The sequence below is a fragment of the Danio rerio genome, chromosome 7, assembly GCF_052040795.2.
Source record: "Danio rerio strain M-AB ecotype USA chromosome 7, GRCz13ab, whole genome shotgun sequence".
In the NCBI taxonomy this organism is placed as follows: Eukaryota; Metazoa; Chordata; class Actinopteri; order Cypriniformes; family Danionidae; genus Danio; species Danio rerio.
Genome location: NC_141027.1, coordinates 24,375,705 through 24,401,695, shown reverse-complemented (window position 1 = coordinate 24,401,695; position 25,991 = coordinate 24,375,705). Strand labels below are relative to the sequence as shown.

Below are 25,991 nucleotides of genomic sequence, written 5' to 3'. Positions count from 1 at the left end.
GATTTTTAGCCCATCATTGAGTCTGTTTATGTACTTGTGGAAATTATATTTATTCAGTTTTTAAATTAATTTCAGTAATATTATTGACTAAAATAAAAATGTTCATGATTTATTTACTTTACAGTTTGTAAAGTGATATTTTCTGTTATTTAGTAGATGTATTATGAGAGACTTGCTTTGTTTACCAAATAATGGGATCTAATTGGATTTGCATTGTAAACATTTAATAAATAAAAGTTTTATTTTTTAACTTAATATATTACATTTACAGTTATGATACTCCCAAAAATCATTCCACATAAATCCACAGATGTTTTACAAAATCCTGTGCAGAAATAGCAAAAAACGTCCAGAGATTCTGTCTGTTCCTACTCATTAGCAATTCTTTAAAAGAATAGTTCACACAAAAATTCTGACATCCTTTGCTAATCAATGTTTTTTTTTACACTTAAGAAATTTTGAAGCTCTCTGTTGGCTTATTTATTAATTTCCCCATTCAGTCAGTTGCAACTAGAATATAAATGTGTTTGTTGGACTTTTTTTTGGAACAACAACTGTTAATATAATGCTGTACATGCATCAGTTAGATAATATCACACAAGAATAAAAAACTAAACATTTTGAAATATTATGGAATAATATTGCATATAATACTTAATAAAATCAAATAGAAAAACGGCTTTTTGTTTGTGTTCAACAAAAAAAAAAATAAACTTTTACAGAAACAACCTTACAATAACCTGTATCAGAATTATTTTTGTGTGATTGTTGAATTATACCCAAGTATCCCTTCTGTGAACACTGCCATCTCGTGGCTATTTCTAAATTAATCCTTTAGAATGGTGTGGGAGAGTCCAGTGTCTCATTAGAGGCCCAACAAAAAGATGAATGTTTGTAGAATAAAAGCGCAACGTCATGGTTATAAGTCATTTCAAAGTCACACTGACTTTGCATAAAAAACATTTCTGACACTATAATACACTTATCTCCTCAAAAAACCATTTAATAGATAATATTTGTTTAAATTTACAAAAAAAAAAACATTTTGAACAATCAATACTAAGATTGAATCTGTAGAGAGTAGCTAAACCCTGCATACTCAGCCCTGCATGTTTTATGACATAGACAGTAAAAGTAATACCTCCTTTATCTAGAACACACTTGATTACATTCTAAATGTGACGTTTGAGGGGTACTGAGGCCATTATTTCATTCCTAGAAGACTGTGACGTATACGAACAACTATGTTATGAAGAATTTAAATTTAGAAACTCCTCAATTTTAAATGAGTAAGGTATTACAACTTATTTAAATTTAAACTGACTTTAAAAATCAAGCCGAATCTCATTAAACTTGTTGGAATGCACCTTAAGTTAGATATGATAACATAACATGCTTACACACCTTTGTTTTTCAGTGTGAACAAGTTTATTAAATATTAGCGTACAATGTTAAAACACTGTAAACAAGAAGGTCAATAATGTTTGGTGTGCTCAGGTGAGACATTCAGCACCTCGCCCCTGATTACAGGTATAGAGGTTATATGAAGTTGCAGTGTCACTTATGTCAATAAAGTTGTTTTGTTATGTAAGAGTGTTCATTGTTGCGGCTACAATAAAAGCAAGCTCTGCTCTCCCTCCAAAACCACTTCCAGTTTGAATAACTGAGCTTGTGCAAATTATAATCATGGTTAAAGCAAAGGTGTGGATCCTCAAGAAATACTTTGAGGGCTTTCCTAAAGAAAGTAACTTTGAGCTGAAAGAAGTAGATCTGCCAGAGCTTCAGGATGGAGGTATGGATAATTCATGTACATTGTTTTCCTACATGTGCAATGTCTCATTGATTTATCAACATTTTTTGTTGTTGTTGTTATTTAGATGTGCTTGTGGAGGCGATTTATTTCAGTCTTGATCCATACATGAGGTAAACTCGCTTTATTTTGGAATATGTCTTAGTTCTGTTTACAGTCATTTTCTGTTATTTGTGGTGTGTCAAGTATAGCTCATATTTCTTGATGTTTCTGCAGATCTTTGAGTAAAATGTTTCTGAAAGAGGGAGATGTACAGTATGGAACTCAACTGGCAAAGTAAGGGAAATCATTTTGCCATTAATATTGTTGTGTAAGATTGAATTTATGTATGTGTGTGCATCATATATTAATAATAAATATATATAACAAACACACATAGGGTATAATATGTCAAAACAAACTTTTATTTTGAATGTGATTAATCACATTTAATCTTTGGTCAGGACTATTAATCGCATAATAGATAGTAATATCAGATATATATTTTCATTATATATATATATTGCATTTAACAGAATAAAGAAACTCATAAACGTTTGAAACCACTTGTGGGTGAGTTAATAGTGAGTAAATTTGAGTTTTTGGGAAAAACTAATGCTTTGAACCTCAGGCTGGGTTTAATGATGAAATAGTTCACAAATAAAAACAAATGATATAATGCAATAAATCTCACTCATCGTTTGATTGGCAGGGTGCTGAAGAGCAAGGACCCAGCATTTCCTGAGGGATGTTATGTGGTTGCTGATTGTGGCTGGAGGACACACACTGTAACCAAAGCAAAGGGCCCAAGAGGGCCCATCCTGACCCGGATAGTATCCGAATGGCCCACTGACATCCCTATGTCTCTGGCCCTTGGATCCCTAGGAATGCCTGGGTAAATTTGTTACATTTTACTATTATAAACAGATTTAGATAAAATCCTCTTTCAGACTGATTAGAACAGAGGTCACCTAATCAAACACACATGAACAAGCTAATCAAGGTCTCACTAGGTATACTTGAAACTTTCAGGCAGGTGCGTTGAAGCTGCTGGACCAAGATTGGTGACCTCTACATAAATAGAACATAGATCATGGATCCTCAGAGAATAATTGATGTTGGATGATTATTTAAAAAACAGCCTATATATACTGAGAAGATTAAATAATGGCGATATTGGCAATTTCCAATCTTCTATTGTCCAATTTTGGTGAGCCTGTGTGAATTGTAGCCTCAGTTTCCTGTTCTTAGCTGACAGGAGTGGCACTCGGTTGTAGTCTTCTGCTGCTGTAGCCCATCCGTCTCAAGGTTTGACATGTTGTGCGTTCAGAGATGCTCTTCTACATACCTCGGTTGTAACGAGTGGTTATTTGAGTTACTCTTCTATCAGCTTGAACCAGTCTGGCCATTCTCCTCTGATATCAACAAGGCATTTGCTCCCATAGAACTGGATATTTTCTCTTTCTCTGACCATTCTTTGTAAACCTTAGAGATGGTTGTGCGTGAAAATCTCAGTAGATCAGCAGTTTCTGAAATACTTAGACCAGCCCGTTTGGCACCACCAACCATGCCACGTTCAAAGTCATTCAAATCACCGTTCTTCCCCATTCTGATGCTCAGTTTGAACTGCAGTAGACCGTCTTGACAATGTCTACATGGCTAAAAGCATTGAGTTGCTGCCATGTGATTGGCGGATTAGGAATTTGTGTTCACGAGCAGCTGGACAGGTGTACCCAATAAAGTAGCCAGTGAGTGTACATTGTATTCAGCTAACTGCTAAAATAATTAGTTGAGGTTTTGTAATTAGTTCTCGTTATTAAAAGAAAAACTTTAAACTCAATACCAGGATATATCACTATAAATAATCAGCTATCAATGTTTCTGTTCATTTTTCAGCCTGTTTTCTAAAGAAAATGTAACTAGTTAATGTATTGTCTGTTTATAATCCCCAAAGTCCACCTCTAACCCCAGCCATCATTAAGGGATGAGCAAATCAAACTAAAATGTACAATGATCATACAAATTAGCTTAAATTAAAATGTTACAAATTGTTGTAAGATTGCGTTAAATTAAAAAAAAACTACTAGAAATTATACAATCACAAAAGCAACACTTCAATATTTAGAATTCTTTGTCTAGAGTAAAAATATACTTTACTTTTCTAAATCTTGTCTGTTTTCTTTTCTAGCTTAACCGCTCTGTATGGGCTAGAAGAGGTGTGTAAGATTCAGCCCGGTCAGACGGTTCTAGTGAGCGCGGCAGCAGGTACTGTCGGTACAGTGGTGGGTCAGATTTGCAAGATCAAAGGCTGCAAGGTTGTGGGTTCAGCAGGAGGTGATGACAAGGTGGCGTACCTGAAAGAGCTGGGCTTTGACCAGGCCTTCAACTACAAGACCGTCCCCTCACTGGAGGAAGCACTGAAGAACGCTTCACCTGAAGGATACGACTGCTACTTTGAGAGCGTAAGACTTTAATGATACTAGCATGTAGGGCTGCACAATATATTAAAAAATGATCATCGCGATTATAGAATTCAGTATCTGTATTGAGAATGTAATCGAGAATTGTAATTCAAGAATGTAATTAACATTTTTGCCTAAAATACATGCTGTTTCTAAGATTTTAAAAGCTCTCAGATCTACTATCATGTTTGGTCACATTTTAAATATGTTTTGTGTGTGTGTGTGTGTGTGTGTGTGTGTGTGTGTGTGTGTGTGTGTGTAACGTTCTACAGGTGGGAGGGCCCATGTTTACTGCAGCACTGAAAAACATGAAGCCCGGTGGTCGTATCGCTGTCTGTGGTGCAATAGCCACGTATAACGACACTACACCACAGATGTGTAAGTTTGATTTCTGTAGACTGAGCCTCTAAAGGGACATGGAAGGATGAATTATATTTAAATGCTTTGGGTTTCCTTCCAAATATTTGCATTTCTCTGACAAACTTTGCATTCACTTGCAAGGTTGAAGAGAAAATAAATTTCACAGCTTTTATGGTTAAACACTAAAAAGGTTTCGGTAACACTTTAGAACAATGGTCTATTAGTAAATGATAATCGATGTATTTACTAACATTAACTAAGTATGAATAATTAATAAACATAGTTCAACATTTATTATTACATTAGTAAAATCTAAAGTTGTGCTTGTTAACATTACACTGTAAGAAAATCCGTAATTTTACAGTTTATTTCCGGCAGCTGGGGTGCTGGAAACAAAAGTAAAATAATGGCTGTTAAATTTCAGAAATATACGGTAAAATAACGGATATTAAATTACAAAAAATGTCCTTAAATTTAAATTTCTGGTAAATTTTTGTAATTTAATATCCATTATTTTACGGTAAATTTCTGAAATTTAACGGCCTATATTTTAAGGTTTTTTTTCTGGTACCTCAGCTGCCAGAATAAACCATACAATTATGGATTTTTTTACAGTGTAGTTAATGCGCAGTGAGTTAACATGAACTAATGCTATTTAGCTTAAATAACATTAACAAACAAAAACACAGATGAACAAATACTGTAATAAATGTATTACTAACTGTTTGTTCATGTTTGTAAATACAATAACTAATATCAAGTGTTACCAAGGTTTCTTTGGGAATGCAAATCATTTGCTAGAGAACCAAAGGAAACAGACTTAATTCCAAAGATCACAAACCAAGAAGAAAACTGGTCTCATCACATCTACTTTTCAGAGAAAGTGTTTACAGCAGTATAGCCTGAGGGCAATACTCAAGACATTTTAAGATAATCAAATAACCTAGACAGCATTGTTGCTCTTTAAAATCTAAATGATAGTGAGTAGCAGATAAATAAAATAAAAAATAGCTTAAATTTTCTCCACATGATAAACATTGCTCAAACTATTTTTTTAGCCTCTTTAAAGACATTTTAGGTAAAAACACTTCATAAATGAAGCACATACAATAGAAAAGAACAGATCCTGAAGTGATATGACAGGGTTTACTGATATGTTTCTTCCCACTTTATATATTTTGCATTATTATGTCTCTGATAAGGCCTTCTTACATTTCATACTTTAATGGAAACTGATATCAACAAATATTTATGAATAATAAGATGATCATCTGGTTTTCTATCAAAGTTGTTTAGCTGATTTTAGTGTTTAATATCGCTTTTAAAAATTAGAAAAATACAGTGCTCAGCATAAATGAGTACACCCCATTTTGAAAATGAATGTTTTTCTTCATTTCTCTGTAAATATAGGCAATGTATTTTGGTGCATTTAAACAAAACAAATTTATTAAACAGAAATATTTATTTAAATAATATTTTACTCACCAAACATGTTAATAAATTGAAAGATAATACAATAAAATTCAAGCATAATGTTGCAAAAAATAAATCACAATTATTTAAAAAAAAATTATTTCCTCTCTTGATTTTTCCTTTTTTTTTAACTTGTATTTAACAATTTTCTGTAAAATACAAATTTGGGTGTTCTAAGTTTTTGGACCATTATCGCAAGTTATTTTTTTAGATAAGCTCCAGATTGGGCTTCAGTACTGGCTGATCTCTTGTATATGCACAAATATAATATTGTATAGTTTTCTTTAAAAAAAGAAATTAAAAGAGAGATTCATGAGGGGTGTACTTATACAGTTGCAATCAGAATTATTAAACCCCCCTTAAAATGAGCAAGGAAATTTTCACGGTATGTCTGATAATAATTTATCTTCTGGAGAAAGTCTTATTTGTTTTATTTCAGCTAGAATAAAAGCAGTTTTTAATTTTTTTAAAAAACCTTTTAAGGTCAAAATTATTAGCCCCTTTAAGCGTATATTTTTTTCGATAGTCTACAGAACAAACCATTATTATATAATAACTTGCCTAATTACCCTAACCTGCCTAGTTAACCTAATTAACCTAGTTAAACCATTAAATGTCACTTTAAGCTGGATAGAAGTGTCTTGAAAAATATGTAGTCAAATATTATTTACTGTCATCATGGCAAAGATAAAATAAATCAGTTATTAGAAATGAGTTATTAAAACTATTATGTTTAGAATTGTGTTGAAAAAAATCTTCTCACCATTAAACAGAAATTAGGAAAAAGAATAAACAGGGGGGTTAATAATTTGTATTGCTAATCATTGTATATTTAGGGAAAAAACTATGCTTTTAAAGGGATAGTTCACTCAAAATGACATTTCTGTAATGATTGACTTAACTTTGACTTGTTCCAAAACAACCTTGTTTTTTTGTTTTGTTGAACACAGAATAAGATCATTAGAAGAATGTTGCTAACCTCTGTTGTTCAAAAAAAAAAAAAAAAAAAACTCAAACTGGTTTGGAACAAGTCATCTAAACAAGTTTTTCTCAGCCAGGTTCCAGCAGGACCACCAACACTGCATGTTTTAGATCTCTCCTTTGTCTGTCACAACCATCACAGGTCTTTCAGTCTCTGCTAATGAGTGGATGATCTGAATCAGGTGTGTTTGTGTTTGGTTAAGTAGACTAGGAAATAGTGCAGAGCTGGTAATCCTCCAGGAATGTGGTTGAGAAACACTGATGTAAAAGATGTTTTTAAGTGAAGCATCCATTTAAAGCAAACACTAGAGAACAGAAGAGGATTTGAGAGGGTAACAGTGTATTTCATTTCTATCACAGGTCCTTATCCTCACCATGAAATAATTGTACGGTCATTGACAATACAAGGATTTATGGTGACAAACTATAAAGAAAAGGATGAGGAGTCAGTCAAGAGATTGCTTAAATGGATGAAAGAGGTAGGCTGCTTTAAAGATGAACATGTCTGCTTTATATCAATAATCAACGCTTTATTATAGCGAATGCTTTGGTAATTCAATGCCATTACACTTTAATAATAGCACCAGCCTGTGAACGAGAGGGTTTATTTTGTAAATCTATTTAACTGTTTTCTTGCAGGGCAAACTAAAGACAAAGGAAATGGTCACTGTTGGCTTTGACAAGCTGCCGATCGCCTTTATGAAGATGCTGAAGGGGGATGGACTTGGGAAAGCTATTGTTAAAGTCTGAAACAGGCTCAGAAACCCATCTTAAAATGAAAATATTACATGCAAATAAGTGACAGTGTGACACATTTGTACAATTAGGGCAAAAAGCATTACTGTGTGGAAGATACAATGTTACAGTGTAAAAGTGTCATGATCTTAACTGTTTTAACTGAATATGTTTACAAATAAAGTTACATAAACAAAGTTGTTTAGTGATTACTTTATTTCAAATACTCTGTCAGGTTAATCATGTTCAATATTTCAATCAGATTGCTCATTGCGATTTTTGGATGTTTATAAAGATTGTTAAAAGATTTCCAAGAATCTAAATGTTGTGATATTAGTTAACCCACAGCAGTTTCAAAGAAATGCAAAAATAACCAGAAGAGGAAGTGGGATCCAACATAAGACTTTGTTTTAAGACATGATTGTGATGGATCGTGTGTTAAAAAAAAAAACTGCTACCAGACAGGTTTCAAATTACATTTACAGCAAACAGCAGCAGCTGTTGTTAAGCCTCCCATGTTTACTGGTCTATGAAAAAATCTATAAAATATGTAAAAGTCTCAGAACTTTAAGTTTAAGAAGACAAAACAACTACAACAGAAAGCATAGTTTGCTCATAGTTATGTCTTGAGATCATTAGATGCATACAAAAATCTATTGGACTGGACTGTTAATTATGGCACAGAAAATTCACAAAATATATATGTATCGCTAGGCTAACAACCCACCACGTAAAAATTAGATATAAAACGCCAACATGGTATGGCTAAATATCAACTTTAAGAATTTTTTATATATAGAAAATATATATTTATACAGTGCTCAGCATAATTGAACAAACCTCATTTTGAAAATGAATATTTGTATCCATTTCTCAGTGAGTAAAGGCAATGTGTTTTGGTGCATTTTAACAAAACAGAATTATTAAACAGATATATTTATTAAAATAATATTTTAGTCACCGAACATCTTTAGAAATTTAAAGATAATACAATTAAATTCAAACAAAATATTGCAAAAAATAATTACAACCTACAAAATTTAAACAAAAATTTTCAATTTTTATTTAATTTTTTTGCTTCTCTTCATTTTTCCTCTTTTTTTATTTGTATTTATATTTTTTCTATAACATAAATTTGGCTGTACTAGTTTTTTTTTTTTTTTTTACTGTTATCGTAAGTTATTTTGTTAGATAAGCTCCAGATTTGGCTTCAGTACTGACTAATCTAATGTTATGCACAAATAGTATTGTACAGCTTCCTTTTAAAATATTAATTTAAATGAGAGATTTTTAAGATATTTCAAAAAAATATTAATTTAAAAATAGATTTTCATAGATAAACTGACAATTGCATGTTACAACCACTAGAGGACATCGTTAAACAACAGCAAGAGATGAATTTCATTAAGAATGGTATTATTACTAACTCATTATACTTGTCCTGTCCGGAAATTAAAACTGTCCTGTTGTCTAAAAGGTTCGGTTTATTGAACAATGAATATGCAGAAAAATATTTTTTTAAGGTACATACAGAAATGAGTCACGCTTATTCGCATAAATGAAATACAGAAGTCGCCTGACTAATATCCATTTTTTAATATTAGCTCAACTAGGGCTGCACAATACATCGTTTAAGCATTGATATCGCAATGTGCGCATCCGCATGCAATGTCCAGTCAAAATTATAGTCATCCACGGAATTGATTTTAATTACTATATTTATATACAATTTAAACGATTTATGCACAAAAAGAGCCTTAATTTTGTATTGTTTCTATTACAAATATATACATTTCAAAGCAAAAACTACGCTATTTTGTTACTCCACTGACAGAAAATGTTGCTTGTTTGAATAAAAAAACACTCTTTCTTCATTTTGACTTAATCCTGAAGGTGAAAACAAAACAATATTTTTACTTATTCTAAGATTTTTTTACATTTCAACAGGAAACTTTTTATTTGCATTTTATGAATATTTTATTTGCATTGTGATTATTTATTTTCTGTATAGCCTACTATTAGACTCCCCAGAAAACCAACTATCAAATAGTGCTATTTAAACCATCTTATGGAACTATATCCTTATTATTATATAAAATATATTTAATATTGCAATATAATTTTTTTTAAATATCGTTCAGCCCTATAGCTCAACTATTTAATTGAGTAAGTTCTGAACAGGTATTTCTTCAGTGTTGGATATCTAAAAGCTGTTGACAGACAAATGTACTGAATGTTAGTCTATTCGATTGGTTATAAATGTGCAAGACTGTGTGTGTGTAAATACAAACATGAAGTACATTGAGAATCAGTAGTAACGTTACTCCAGCACTATTCTCAGTGACGTAAGGGCGTTTACAGTAATCCCGGAATATGTCAAGTCATTCTGACTTGCTCAAAACGAAACAAGAGCAGTGATTCCTGCTAACTAAATTTGATTTGCTCGTAACAGATTTGAAGTACGGATTTGTGCCAAAGATGCAAATGACATACATATATGACATTTTCTGAACTATTTCAGCTGATTGTATGTTTGTAGGGTGTAGTGATGGGCAGGGTTACAGACTATGATTGGATGGTTGTCTTAACTGAAGGCGGAGCTGCGTGCCGGTGCTCATATACGGCTCAAACGACACACGAGCTGCCTGCCACAGGCTGTCAATAAAGCGGAAGCTTGCAGAACGCGCCCTGTTGTCCGTTAGATATCACAATGGTTCTCGAAATTGAAGATAAGGTAAGAACAAAATGCTAAAATTTCAGCTTTTACCTCGAATTTAAGGTGATCTAATTATGTGAGTTTTTGTTCCTGTATAAATAAAATAGCATATAAAAAATTAACAATGTTATATAATATGATGATAAAAGTTGTTAATTCTTGGATATAAAAATAAACCGAGTGAATGTGCATATAGGCGAAAGCATTGTAGGCAAGAATTTATTTTGGTTTCTATATAACCACAAAACCAGAGTCCAGAGATGGAAAGTTAGTGGGTTTTTACACTTTTTTTACTCTTATTTTGTTCTTCCTGCCACATAGTCAAGAGTGATAAACGTTCCAATAAAACAAAAGAGACTAAACCTTTTGCTGCTGTTTATTACAATTTTATTTTCTAATGGGTTTTAAAAGGGGGCGTATTGCTATTTTTTATATTCTTATTTTTTCTGTTTTGGTTTCTACATAACCACAAAGCAGAGTGCGAAAATCAAACTAGTTTTCGCGCATTATGAACCTTTTTTTGGCATCTAAGATTTATTTTTTATTGGAGTTTTTAAAAAGAGGCGTATAGGTTATTGCTATTTATGTTTATCTCAGCCATAATTAACCACAAAATATGCTATTTAAACATGAATATAATAAAAAATTCAGTAAATGTACGTATAATATTTTTTCTGTATTTTTATCACAATTACTCGTTATTTATTGTTTTCAGCCATGATTCACCTCATCAAATAATCAGTCATTTAAATCTTGTAGCCTATATACAGTGAATGAAATAATCTGCATTGGTAAGTTAATCTAATATAAAATGTTTCACTTTTAACAGATTTTCGTAACTGTCATATAGTATTTTATTAAACATCAGTTAGCAGCTCTCACTTGGGATTCTTTCATTTCTCAAAAACATCTTCTTACATGTTTCCCTGTTGTCAATACCAGTAACTTAGTTCAGTGATTCAGTGTTTTCTCCACACAAACAAGTTCCAACAAGTAGCAAACACGTTAAAACCATAGCTTCTTCTTTATATGAGATAGCCTATGGACTTAAACTAAACATGCTAACATTTTTATAACAAGTTTTTGCTCCAGCCATGAGAAATCTGGTGTTCAAACAGTTCAAATGTGATTTACAGTTCTGCGACACTGCTAATGTTTTCTTAAAGATTAAACCGAATTAAGAAATAAACAAACACAAACTCGTATGCTTTGCTTATGTATAATTTAACTAAACTACATTTCCCAGAATCGTGAATACTGAAAGCAAAAGTGTCACCTTCCTTCTTTTGATATGGGCTGAATTTACAGTAAATGAGCACATGTCGTTTATCTTACTCGATTTATGGTCTGAATTTAAACAAATTTAGTTCAACTTAATTTTACTAAATCATCCTAATAAAAATGAATAAATAATGCAATACATTACCCCAATTTAATGTCTGTTTACATTATTTGTTCAGATTAGCCATACTAAAGCCATCACTTTAAAGCGACTTGTGTGAACATGTTTAATGATTTAAATGTATTTTACTGGCTTTGGTATTAAATCTGATATAGTAGGCCTCATCACACTTATTAGTCAGCATCATGACTCACTGTAACTCAACAGGAAGGAATGTGTGTGTGTCCGTTTGGAAAGTCCCTTAACTTTATACCCTCACCTTCTCTTTGCAGGCTGCCTTCGACAACGCCCTAAAAAACGCCGGGGACAAGTTGGTGGTGGTGGACTTTACGGCCACATGGTGCGGGCCCTGCCAGACCATCGGGCCGTACTTTAAAGTGAGCATTCATACAGCGCTGAATGGACCGAGAGTGACATCTGGAGCTGTCAGGGCTGTAGTGTTTATTCTATAGAGGCTTCCGGGATCTTTGGGAGTGGCTCTGTTCTGTTGTTGTGCTGTGTTGTCAGGGCAACCGGCGGAGAATAGCTTCCAAACCATCATTAACCCAAATGCAAATGAGAGGCAGTTCTGATACACAAAGAGATAAACAACAACAAAATAGAGGATTCGTTCTTAAAATATGATATATGAGTAGGGCTTTAAGATATCATAACAAGGAAAGTGTAAAAATAATTATTACTATAAACGTTATATATTTGAGATACTCACCAAGATGTCAGCTAGAGTTACCGAAGATGTTACTTCCCATAACGATAAACGTCCGGTGAATGGTTAATGTGACTTTTTAAAATTTCATACAGTTCCTTTTACAGCATTAATGTTGTAATGTAATTAAAATATAGTTAATTACATAGACATAAGCTTTCATTAAGTTGTTAAAACGTTAAACGAGATGAAAGGCCATGTAACCGATAACGTTAGCATCGTCAGGATCAGCAGACAAGTGCAGAAACTCCATTGAAAATACTGAGGTAAAATAAATGTTCATATTTTAAAGACATGTGGTGGAAAAATGGAATTTAATGCAGTGCTTCTTGCTCATTCTGATACCCACTTTATATTTTATATTGTTCAGGCAGTGGAGATAGTTGATTTTTAAAGGAAGCAAACCTTAAAGGCACCAATTTTGTTCACCAGAAGCACTTGACCCAGGTTATAGAAAATTAAAAAGTACTTCTGCATACACCCTATAAGGATATTCAATTTGATTGAACTATACAGAAATATAATTTATTTGTATGTTGCCACTATGCTTCAGTAAGATTTTACCCATTTGTGAGCAACACAGATCTTTATCATTTAAAATATAATAAAATTTGCAGGCAAAATACATTTTTATTCTTCAATTTACATAAATATATAAATTGTGCTTTATGGTGGCAGAAATATCCCCCATATTCTAAAGCCTAAATAACAAATTGAATATTCTCTAAAGCATTTTTAAAATGAAATAATTAATCACAGTATTGTAAAGCAGGGGTTCCCAAACTTTTCAGCCCACGACCCCTAAAATAACAATGCCAGTGACTTGCGACCCCCAAACTTCTCTGAGGTGGTTATAAATATACAAATGTTGCACACACAACAATAGGCTTATATGAACATGAACATATTGACAACACAAAAAAGTGCAGCAGTCTAACAACCAGATCATTTTTATAGTCATTTATGATTTTTTTCATTTAATATTAACCTCAACTAATGAGACTAGTGGACGCAATGTTTTCAGTACAAGTCTATTTTTGGTTTAATTTTGGAGACCACCACTCAGAGATCATTCTCAATGTTCAGTTGTTGCCTGTATTTATTTTAAATGTATTTGATTGTCATAAAGGTGTCATAGTTTGACATGGTGCTTTAAAATCAATCTGCTGCAGCAGACTCTATTGCTGTGTTGTTAAACTAACGTAAACACACCAATCCTATGAAAAATTTTAAAGATTTTTAAAATTGTAAAGAAATATTTAAAGATTGATGGCTTTTCATTTGCATGTTTTTTTACTATTAAAAACTACATTTTTTATCTTCTGTGAGTTAGGGTTAAAATATGATAATTCTAATACTTTAATCAAATTTATTTTGACTTTGGAATGGATGGAAATCACCAAGCGACCCTCTGTAATGTCCTGCGACCCACACTTTGAGAACCACTTTTATAAAGTGTCAATGATAACAATATCATGTATTATAGAATAGTGGCACATTTCTAAAAAGAATAGTGGCACATTTTACTTGAATTTAATAAAAAATCATTTATATTAGTCTGATGCAAAAAAAATAGGACATCTAGCATTTGAGCCTTTTAACTTATTTGACATGTTAGTGGAGCTGAAAAAACGCGTAAACCACGTAAATAATAATTATAATAATAAAAACATGAACTGGCAATTTACCTCAACTGTCACTGAACACACATGAATTCAGGTTTAGAAAAGAACAGAAAGCACATGCAAATTTCACAGATGAAACAGAAGAAATGAAATTCGAAGGTTCAAAGGAAGGCCTTTGATTGCAAGCTTTGTGGTTTGCTTTTTACTACCGCTTCTCTTTTTTTCCCATCCCACAGTTGCTGTCTGAAAAACCAGAGAACAAAAATGTGGTGTTTCTAAAGGTGGATGTGGATGATGCACAGGTTAGTCACCTGCTGTCTTTTTTTCTCCACAGATGAATGCACGCAAAAAGCAAATGAGCAAAAAAACCTTTTACATAGACTCACCATCAGAGTTCATTTGAATGCTGCTCTCATTTTCCCGCTTCTCCAGACAAGGATGTTTGGTTTAGTATAATGTATCTGGATGCTCGCAGACAGCCCCACGGTTTTGTAAAGGACGCAAACACATTAAAACATCCCAGCACACCCTTCAGTTAGCTGATAGTGTGTTATTTGATTCATGGGATAGCGGCGGGAAAGGATATTGGCTGTCATTCAGTTTTATCAGAGGTAGATCGAGACGCTGCCAGAATGGGACGATTCTGATGGTCGCCTATGTTGTTATGGTTACAAACTCTTGTTGTTATTACAATGCTGTGAAGCAGATTGTGGGACGTGTCGGCGTCTGTTTGAAAGCCAAACCCTTCATATACGTTAGAGATTTGTTCAAATGTCATGCTTTTTTTTTTTTGCCTGACATTTAAGTCAGAAGCAAAGCAGTTTGAAGACTCTGATAACAGTCCACACATTTTATAGTTCAAGCTTTCTTGTGATGGACTTTTGTTGCACAATATCAACTGGGATGATTTGAATATAAAACGGAGCAAATTAAGGATTGTTCATGTTAACAGACAGGCACAGTCTTGTTGTGGATGTTAATTTGAGCTCTTGAAAGGTTAGTTGAGCAAAAAAAAAAAAAGAAAAAAAGAAAAGAAAAGATAATTATTACTTTTTATGGCTATTAATTTCTAACTCTTGTGTCATTCCAAATCTCCAAGACCTTCGTTCATCTTCTGAACGCAAATTAAGATATTTTAGATGAAATCTGAGAGCTCTCTCATCCTCCAAAGACAGCAGGAGTCTCAAAGTTCTTGAAATAGTCCTTAGAAGAACATGCCTTCAGCGGTTCAATCTGAAAATTGAAAGCTACAAAAATGCGCCCTATACTGACACAGAGGAGAAGAAACTGTTGTATAAAGTAGTTATTTTTGTTTTATGTGCATACAAAAGTAATTTTGTGGGTTCATAATATTCTGATTAAACCACTGAAGGCATATGGGCAGTTTTGAGCAGTGTTGGACAAGAACACGTTACTGTAACGGCATTACTTTTGACAGTAACTAATACTGAAATGCATTACTTTTTAAATATTGTAACTTCGTTATCATTACAGTATGAAGCGTTTGTCCGTTACTTGGTTAAGTTACTTGGAAAGTTAATTAATTTTGGCTGCAGTCTTCCTGTTTACAGCGGCGACACATTGTGGGATTGGTGGACACCACCCAACCACCGTAAAGAAGACGCATTGTGTATGTAAAAGTCAAGCAAAAACTGAGACCAAATGCGAGCGAGGTATCTCAAGTGTGCATGCAATAGAGACCGAGTGATCAAGAGAGGTACGGGGTGCACGTGAAAGAGACAGAGAGACTATTAACGTTACTATTATTAATTACTATTACTAATTCTATTATGTTTGTTGTTTTAAATAAATAAGCACACATTCGTTATCTGTATAACAAAACTGATTAGGTTAGTGACACTTTTCTGTTATATTTCAGCACACGTTATAAAGATTATAGTCTTGTACTGCTCAGAAAAAAATGCTGTCATTTATTTTTATATTGTTTTAATATTTTTATAGCTGTTATACAACAGCAGATTTTGCACTTTGAATACACACAGCTTACTTTCCATAAGTTGTTGACATATCACGTTTAATTTGTGGTTGGTATGAAAATGTTTTCATTGATTTCATTTTTGAGCAGCTGTTATGTTTTTCTTTTGTTTAAAAATTGATGGTTGTCTATAACAGAAGCTTTGAGTTTCACCAAATTGATTCTAAATGATAATTCTGATTTATTTCATTTATTTATTTCATAAAGGTATTGTGTTTGTTGTATTTTGTTGTTAGTTTTCATACTCAGGCTGTGAAGGAACATGTTTAAGGGTTAAATACAAACTTTTATGAGGCTGAAGCAACTTTAGTTTTTGTTGCTGAATATATTATTCAGCTGGTTTATCACCTTGTCATATTATTATTTTTGTGCTGCTGGTTAATTAAATTAGTGTTTAAAAATAAATTGTTGTTCAAGTTTGTCTTGTGTTTTAGTTGTGAGTAAGCAAATGAATTAAAACTGTGAAGCTGAAAAACAGTGTATTCTCCATGCAGCACTGAAGTGACGTTATAAGGGCATTGATGGGAGCATTAAAAAAAGTTTCCTTTAAAAAGCAACTCAAAAATGACTTTGAACAGTGATGCATTATTATAGTGTAAGTATTCGATAAAGTAATATAGTTAATTTTTGAATGAAGTAATTGTAACTAGTAACTACTTTTCAGTAACTAGCACAACACTGTTTTTAAGTTTTAGGTTTTTTTTGTGGTATTTTTCTGGACTTTGAAAGTTTCAGGTGTTTATTGAGGATAACAGAGCTCTCAGATTCCACATAAAATATCTGTATTTGTATTCTGAAAACAAATGAAGGGATTAGGGGATAGGAACAAGCTGAGTGTGAGTAAATAATAACAACATTTTCATTTATGGGAGAACTAACCTTTTTAGAACTCTTTTAAAAGTCGCTAAACTGAAAAGAAGCTAATGAAGATGTTTATCACCTAATTTGACTTCCACTTCTTCACTCTGTCTAGGATGTGGCCGCTTTATGTGGCATCTCATGCATGCCAACATTCCATTTCTACAAGAATGGAAAGAAGGTACTGTAAATCACCCTGCCATGGTTTCTTAAATGAGCTATTATTTGGCAGTTAAACTGAATTGTTATCGCCTATTGTCCTGTAACTGACTGTGATTTAATTGTTTTGCAGGTTGATGAATTTTCTGGATCTAACCAAACCAAGCTGGAGGAGAAGATCAACTCGCATAAATGAAGAAAAACAAAAACACACAGTAATAGCTGAAGACAGAGAATACACTTTCTGAAATCCTCAGAAGTTTAGGTTTAGAACAAAAATTCATTCTCTGACTCATTCATATTTTGACAGCTACATTTATATGTTTTGTTTTGTGTTTATATACAGAAACAGAAGTTATACGTTTATTTTTAGTTCAATATTTTAGCCCAGTAATGTATTTTATGTTGGCTTTGTATGAAATGAAAACAATAAAAGAAATGAGAAGTCGGATGTTTGTGTCGATCAGATTATCCAAGTCAAAAAATAAATAAAAGTGAAACAGTCAAGTAAAACAAACTGAAAGTTTAATTAAGAATTCTTCATCATTAATTGTGGGAATGAGAATTACATTTTTTATATAGTTGTATTTTTAGTTTTAATAAAAACACGAGAAGAACAGTTTATATACATGTACAATGGACAATCACAATCAACATTTTTACACATCGTACAAGTTCATGTATATAGCAGCAGCATATATTTAATACTGTTTCTTTTTCTACATGAAAAAATAGAGCTTTAATTTACAAAAACACTTAGGTCTTTCTGAGGGAAAGAAAACAATGTGTTGTGTACAATAATCTGACATGAAACCATCTTGTTCCAAAACCCTTGTAGAGTGGCACGTTAAAAATGAAAGTATGCAGATTTTCTTTTTCTGAAACACAAGAATTCATAATCGAAAATCAGTGTCAAATTGTAGAAACCACCATCACTCAAAAATGACCACCATAATCTCTAAAGCCATCAAACATTTATAACAGACTTATAATCAGTTACAATTACTGTATTTCACATGTTCAGTTCATTCATTTTCCTTTGGCTTAGTCCTTTATTTATTATGGCTCGCCACAGCCGACTGAACCGCCAACTATTCCAGCATATGCTTTACACAGCGGATGCCCTATCAGTACTAGGAAACACCCACACACTCTCACATGTATGCACTTTTAACACTAGTGCTGTGAGGTGACAGCGCTAACCACTGAGCCACCGTGCCACCTTGTTCAGATCAGATAGATGGATATTAAAAAACTAAATAACCCTGACCGGAAAAGACTACAGCAGCATCTAATTAGCTGAGGGTTGTTGGAATCAAGCTGATTGGTTAAAAACACTGATAGAAAAAAATGGTCAGATCAATAGCACTCAAGAGAGAGGCTGTGTTTGAGGCTGACATTGGCACCGAATCAGCGAAACACAGAGCAAATTACTTAAAAGGATGAAACTTAAAGGAATGACGGCAACCCTCTGCCAACTCAATATGTGGACTGAAACCAACTGCAGTGCCTAAGGATATGTGTTTACTTAAGAGACACAGCATTCTGAAAGTAGATGTGTCAGAGGAATAAACGAATAAAACTGACACACAAAGCAGAGCTCAGAGTACTTCCTCATATGTATCCAATTAATCTCATCTTTCATAATCATGGGGAATTCTTAGTGATTCTTGGTAAACTTCCTTCTAGGTTTATCAGATTTTTTGGTACAGGAAATACTGTCTTGGGTGTATGTACTTTATGTACACATTTTGATGTGTGTTCCACTTTGTGAAGTGGACAAATAAAGTGTAAAGAGACAGAGCCCAAATCCTTCAATCGTGAGGCTGCTTCCCAAATGCTTATTTCACACGGCCACTATTTTAAAAAACGGAAGCGAGGCTGCAGTGGGAAGAATCCCGGAAGCATATAATCAGCACTGTAATCATTGCAACAACATGCTGCGTAGACTACAAACCTCCAGCTGTTGCCGCAATTTCAAAATGCAGACATGGTGTAAACATCACTTTAATATCATTCAGTTAAGATTAATTTAAACACTTAAAAGTATATTAGGCATCAAACAACATCACAATCTCTTTAAGAGTGATACTATAATAAGTGTCCTTCTAGGCTTCAGTTCATGGCACCAGGTAAACACCATGAGGACGCTTCTCTGCTTCAGCCTATGTAACCCGGTGAGCAATAAAACAATGCAGTCCTCTGTTGCACACCCTCATATTGTCTGTAATAGTGTTGTCCCAGTATTAAAATTTTAAAAACGTCCATTTCCTGCTAACATTTAAGCACGTTCTTAAACACAGCTGATTTGCCATTGTGTTCACCAGTGCTCAACAGAAATGACTGTGATTGGCCGTGAAGGTCATCAGTTCACCGCTCTTCAATGAGTGCAATTACAGATACTGGATAGGTTTAAAGCAGCAAAGATCAGTCGAGTCATCAGTGGATTGCTCGTCTGTGTTTGCACTACACTCAAAAAAATATTTTTCTTTTCCGAGTTCAAACTACTTATTTAAAATAAGCTGAATCAACACAATTCTTGATATTTCATTGGGACAACTTAACTATTTTATGTTCAATCCACAAAAATTTGCTAAAAGTGTTAAGTAAAGGATTTTTGTTGGGACTACTTGAATGAATTGTGTGAAACCCTGCCTTTTTCACAGTGTGGTAAACATCGGTGAAGTGCAAAAAACTGATGACCTTCACGGCCAATCACAGTAATTTCTGTTGAGAACTGGTGAACACTATGGCAAATCAGCTGTGTTTACGAACGCGCTTGACAGCGCTCAAATGTTAGCGGGAAATTGAATTTTTTTAGAATTTTTTTTAAAACAAAACGTTAGCAAACTAGTGTTGGGGGTGTTTGTGCGGGGTTGTCGCGGATAAAAGTGAGGATGGGGGGAGGGGGTGGCGGACGCCGCCATTATTTTGCTCTCTATTTTGCTATTTAGGTCGCCCCTATGGACACGCCGCACCTGCTTGCACAGCGTAATCAATTACGTACGCCCAAGTCAATGTGTTAGAAAGATGCTGGAAAGAACAGAGCATAAAGTATTTAGTAGAATGCAGCCTAGTTTGTTTGTTTTACACCCACTCCAATCTGGGTCATGGCACACATATAACCTTGGGAAGGGAGGAAGCCTTGCTAACAAGAACACTAAAGACAAGCTGTAAAAGCTGTAGCTCTAAACCTCACTCAGATCAGGGTCACGGCACCAACACAACCCTTCCAGTTCTACCCACCAAGCCAGTGTTATTCAATGGTTCTGAGATAGGAGGCATGCATACTAATAAGGACGAAATCTCCACTGTGCTAAGCGAAAGCACTTACTTAACAGCACATCATCGATGATGTAAGCGTGCCCAGGCTCGAATGCAATGTGAGTGCGGGCCGTCGGGGGGAGACGGAAGGGGGGACAAGCATGCTTTGGCCCAGTTCAAGGCAACTGTACATAGTGTGAGTACGCCCTAAGTTGCATGTGCGCCTTTTGAGGACAGGAGAGTGGGGTTTACTCAAACAGTTCCTACAGGCTACCCTTCATTACAAATGCGGAAGAATATGTTCATACAAAGGATATAAATAACTTATTTGTGTACAACTTACCTAGAGCAGTCGTACCCTCCCCATCCTGGACTGCAGTGACACCGGTTGGGTCGGATACACCTGCCCCCATTCAAACAAGGCATGGAACACACCGCTAAAAAACAGACAAAATACCCCCATAAACCAAACATAACTCACAAGTCATCAAGAACTTATATTTACAGTTACAATGTGAAAGGGGTTGTTCACCCCAAAATAAAAACTCAAGTGTTTGCAACCTTTGAGTTCCTTTTTCTGTGTTGATCATCAAGTAAGATATTTTGAAGAACGATGGGATCGACTTCCATAGATTAATAAAAAACTGAAAGTCAATGGCTACAGGGTTCAAACATTCTTCAAATCTTTTTGGGATTTGAACATGGTTGGAAGATGTAAAGGGTGGGTAAATTATGACAGAATGTTCATTTATGAGTGCACAGATTTTACTATATATTTTAAGAATATCTCATTAAATGACTCTGCACTGAGAATGTTTTACGACAACATCAAAACACTTCTATTTAAAATGTATTTTAATATAACTCACTATATATATATATTTTATGTTCATCGTGGTGTGCCAAAACACTGTCCATCTAAGAAAAGAGAACCTGAATTCTTTCTTTTTTTACTGCATACATTCACATATTTGTTTTGAATCACAACTATGAAAATTCCTGAAAGGGGATATTCCCTGCCATTCTGAGTAATCAAGCGTTTCTAGAACATTGCCCTAGAGACCTTTGTCCTGACAAACATTTAAACCCACCTATGAATCACCAGTGGCTTAGACAGATAAAAGAAAATGCTGCCCACCACAGAATGAGAAGCAGTTATCTGTAAAACACACACACTTTGCATACAGAACACATTATACTTCAGTCTGCACAGCCATCACGCTTGCTTTGATGCAATCAATCAGCAACTCTGTCTTGGTACTGGTGATGCTTAATTTATATATATATATATATATATATATATATATATATATATATATATATATATATATATATATATATATATATATATATATTATTGTGTTCTCAATATATAAATGTGTTTCATTGACTAAACATTTTCAGTTTTTAATTTACTCACTAAAATTAATTAGCAATCCTCTAGATACTCAAGTATTGTGTCAGTTTAAAAAGAAAAAAAAAACACTATAGTCTCAAGTAAAACGAGTACACATAAAACTAGACATGTATTAATTACAACCCAGTTTAAATAACCTTAGATCACACTATTGTCAGTGCATGACGTCAAGCCAAGTGCCCCTATGAGTTTTCAATAATTGCGTTGTGTTTTACTGCTCGGGCTCCAGGGATCTACTGTATATTTCTATTAGTGGTCTGTTTTCACAGGTGTTGCCTGGTAACAATATGAGGCTGAAACCGAATGACCCTGTGAGAATTAGCCACTATGAGGTCCTTCTGCCCCTATTAACTGTAATCACTTAACCCTCCTGTACTCCACCCTACTTTTAAACACTTAAGATTTATTCATTTCGCATATTAGCGGTGAGACAGATTTTCCCAAATAGCACCTTCTATAATTGACCAAAGACTTCCAACCTGCGAGATCAGAGATGGCCTGAGGGAAATGGCAGATGTCCTGTTTAACTCTAGTTAATTGGCATTAATTAAATGCTGTGAGGTTATCACTAATTGTGTTTCATTCATCTCAGCCTGTCAGGACTTAACAAAGCAGATGATGTTTCTACGTCCTCATTGGTTGTTTCTAGGGTTGGGTATCATTTGGGGTTATTTCAATACTGGTGCTAAATCAATACTTTTAATACAGTACCAGTGCCAAAACAGGGCCTGAACCCATACTTTAGTGCCACAAAATTATAGTTGATGACTTTAAAAAAATCTTTTATTTGACAAAAAATTAAATAAATAAATAAATAAATAAATAAATATATATATATATATATATATATATATATATATATATATATATATATATATATATATATATATATATATATATATATATATATAACTTTTAAGTATAAGCCAATTCATATTTTATTTATTTCAATTGAATTGCATTAATATGTTTCTTTTGATCATTTGTTTGTTAGAATACATTTAAGATTTGCACTATGCAATTAACATTACATTAGCTTACTACTAACCTGTGGAAAGGCTGTCATCAAAATCAGGAAACACATTTTTTTCTATAGTTGGGGTCACTGATCTCTATATAGATCAGTGGTTGGGGCTTGTGGCTATGTTTACATGGACATCAGTAATCGAATTATCTGCCTTGATCTGAATAAGACTATAATATAGTTAAGGTGTCTACATGAGTTGCTTTATGAATGTTTCTTTCATGATCCCGTTTAACATGTTATAACACATAATACGATTAACGTCACTGCGTCACCAAGCTATCCATGTTTCCTCTGGAGTTTTATGTAATTTCGGGTGTTTCATTTTTAATTTGTTGACTTTAACTGCAGTTCGGTAGTTTCACTTTAATTCAGGAACATGTTGTTCATGCCGCGTGACAAGCTGAGGTATTGGATGAGAATATGAAGTAAGACTGGTGGAAGAGTGTTGTTTTTAACAAAATTTGATACCGTATGCCGAATGTAATCAAAAAACGCTGTTTACATTCTAGTCTACACTCTTAATTAGAGTATTGTCTTAATCATATTAAAATCTGAGTATTGTTGTCCATGTAAAGTTACTTGCCAGATGTTGTTGCAAGCTGTCAAAGACAGTGAATTCCTCTTCTTTTAAGTTGATTCCCTGTGCCCTCAAATGTTTTATTAAGTTTGATGTGTTTTCCCCCTTACACTCAACATCTCCCATGGAAACACGGGAAGAATATGCAAACTCCACACAGAAACGCCAACTGACCAAGCCGAGGCTTGAACCAGCGACCTTCTTGCTATGAGGCGAACGTGCTCCCCACTGCACCACCGTGCAGCCATAAGTAAAAAATGTAAAGATTTACTGCATGCTCCTGAGGTTATAGGTCCAGTGAAGTGCTTTGAAATGTGCATTTTTTAGAAATTCAATGTTTGACGTAATCTCAACTGAAAAAATTAAGAGATGGTGGAACATGGAGTGGCTCCTCCCCTTAAAAAAAAAAACGGTGTTTCATTTTATTACAGCTCTACTAGTTAGACTGGTTGAGATCTATGCATCAAATGAAAAGCAAATAAGAAGAATCTTGAATGGGGCGGGGCATGTCAGATACTAAACAGCATTTGATTGGTCAGAAGATTTGATGAGAAACTAAAGTATGAGGTGATGATTCATTTAGGCCAGGGGTGTCCAAATTCGGTCCTGAAGGGCCAGTGTCCTGCAAAGTTTAGTTTCAACCCCAATCAGAGACACCTGTGCTGGCTAATCAAGCTCTTACTAGGCTTTCTAGAAACATCCTTGCAGGTGTGTTGAGGCAAGTTGGAGCTTCAATCTTCAAGACACCGGGCCTCCAGGACCAAGTTTTAACACCCCTGATTTAGTCAAAAGTGACAAACTGAAACTTTGGGTGTTTATATCAGTTCTCTCTTTTCTAAATGCAATTTTTGTCACTGTTTTGGAACACACTAGCCTATCAATCTCCTTAAAACTAACATACTTAAACATCTAAAATGTTTTATTTTAATTTCACAGGACCTTTAAGCCATTTATTATGCAAGTAAACAGTGGTTTCCCTGTTAATATTCATAACTGCGCTAGTTGTCTATAAAGTGCATAATACTTTTTTGTATATTAAAGATTCACAACGTAGCAGCCTGTTCTGACTAAGCAACTAATTTAACTACTAAATTAGCATACATGTAATAAATCAATTATGTAAAATACAAAAATTACTCAGTGATTATGCTGAATTACCACACATACAGTACATACCATTGTGGCAGCGTGTGCCCGTCCATCCTGCTGGGCATTCACACTGGTATGGAGCTACGCAGCGTCCTCCATTGAGACATGGTAGGATGCAGATCGCTATGGAAAGAAGCACTCATAGTGACATACTGCAATAATCTAGAAAAATGTCAATTAGTGCTTAACTTTTTAAGTGACATTTGCATGTTTTCAGTAAAATAAAAGATATTTTAAGGGGGAACCGGAAGCCATTGACATTAATAGTAAATAGAAATACAAGTCAAACATGTTTCCGACATCTTAAAAAAGTAGTTTGTATAAAGTAGAAGATAGAAACTGAAATATGTTTGTAACAACATGGAAAGTGGGTAAATACTTTTTTATTCCAATAAACTTCTAATAAATCCATTTTTCAAAACTTCACCATAAGACGCAGAGTTGTTTTAACCTCTCTTTCTTTTCGCCATGTATTCACGATGCACTCAAAAAATATATAATTTGCTGCTTTTTCAAACAACTTACATAAAATCAGCTGAAACGACACAATTCTTAATTATTTGGGGACGACTCAACTGTTTTATGTTCAATGCACTTTAAGTTGTAAAAAACAACTAAGTTAGAACAATGTGAATGAATTGTGTGGAGCCTAACCCAGCATTTTTTGCAGTGTGCACAGACATGAAGCCCACATTCTGCAGTTCAAGGCTTTTAGTAAGCTGATGTGGTGCACACTATTATTGATCCATGAAATCTTGCCAAAAGTACGGACTAATGCAATATGAATAAATGAATAATCTTGGTTTGTGTGTACTTACGCTCTTCACAAAATCGTCCCATCCATCCCTCTGGACAGGAGCAAGTGTTTGGTCTTTGGCACACACCTCCATTCTGACAATGACGCCAACAGACAGCTGTACAAAAACACACACATTATAATTTGGTAAACAGTTCTGTATAATAAGTACAATGCAAAAACAACACAAATGAGCACAGTGCCATTATCCAAAATATCCCACAAAGACATGCAGCATTCAGAGAATTAGATGTGAGATGTTCGGACCGGTGTGAAATAGCACTTGTCAGAGTTACAGTAGCACCCAAGCACCCAAACCAAATGAGTCAGTGTCCAAGAGCCAAACAAAGGGCGATGAGGGCTTACAATGAACAAGTGCAAGGTTGAAATATTAACATGCCCAAAATGAAAGCTTAGTATATCCTACATGCAAAGAAAAGAGTGAGCTCCATAGCAAAAGCCTATAATCTCTGTGGAGGACATGTTCATTGGCTATAAT

The 25,991-nt window shown here is 34.1% G+C and overlaps 3 protein-coding genes across 10 annotated transcripts in view; 2 read left to right on the top strand and 1 right to left on the bottom strand.

Annotated features, from left to right (window-relative positions):
- The first annotated feature begins 470 nt into the window (after positions 1 to 470).
- Positions 471 to 7,997, top strand: ptgr1.2 (prostaglandin reductase 1, tandem duplicate 2). Its single transcript, XM_087261081.1, has 8 exons — positions 471 to 1,792; positions 1,878 to 1,923; positions 2,027 to 2,086; positions 2,502 to 2,684; positions 3,978 to 4,251; positions 4,524 to 4,629; positions 7,426 to 7,544; positions 7,705 to 7,997. The coding sequence occupies exons 1-8, from the start codon at positions 1,687 to 1,689 to the stop codon at positions 7,813 to 7,815; spliced, it is 1,005 nt and encodes a 334-aa protein (XP_087117207.1). The 5' UTR covers positions 471 to 1,686; the 3' UTR covers positions 7,816 to 7,997.
- A 2,453-nt stretch (positions 7,998 to 10,450) lies between these two features.
- On the top strand, positions 10,451 to 17,710 carry txnb (thioredoxin b). The gene is given in 5 exon segments (NM_001002461.1): positions 10,451 to 10,534; positions 12,191 to 12,295; positions 14,486 to 14,551; positions 17,219 to 17,284; positions 17,396 to 17,710. Coding segments are annotated over 5 exon segments (324 nt in total). The 5' UTR covers positions 10,451 to 10,510; the 3' UTR covers positions 17,459 to 17,710.
- A 60-nt stretch (positions 17,711 to 17,770) lies between these two features.
- svep1 (sushi, von Willebrand factor type A, EGF and pentraxin domain containing 1) overlaps positions 17,771 to 25,991 on the bottom strand; it is a 148,215-nt gene continuing 139,994 nt past the window's right edge. For 6 of the 8 annotated variants that reach the window (XR_015494864.1, XM_087259760.1, XM_087259761.1 and 3 more), the window contains 4 exon segments: positions 25,515 to 25,610; positions 24,724 to 24,819; positions 20,870 to 20,963; positions 17,771 to 18,140 (listed from right to left, as the gene is read on the bottom strand). Coding sequence is in view for 7 of the 8 variants with exons in the window: in XM_087259760.1 (XP_087115886.1) it covers positions 18,110 to 18,140; positions 20,870 to 20,963; positions 24,724 to 24,819; positions 25,515 to 25,610 (317 nt within the window). In the remaining variant the exon portion in view is untranslated. 8 annotated transcript variants of the gene reach the window in all.

Coding starts and splice junctions, on each gene's coding strand:
- ptgr1.2 (XM_087261081.1), top strand. CDS start 1,687: ATGGTTAAAGCAAAGGTGTGGATCCTCAAGAAATACTTTGAGGGCTTT. Junction 4,630..7,425: donor CGACACTACACCACAGATGT/GTAAGTTTGATT, acceptor TTTCTATCACAG/GTCCTTATCCTCACCATGAA. Junction 7,545..7,704: donor TGCTTAAATGGATGAAAGAG/GTAGGCTGCTTT, acceptor GTTTTCTTGCAG/GGCAAACTAAAGACAAAGGA.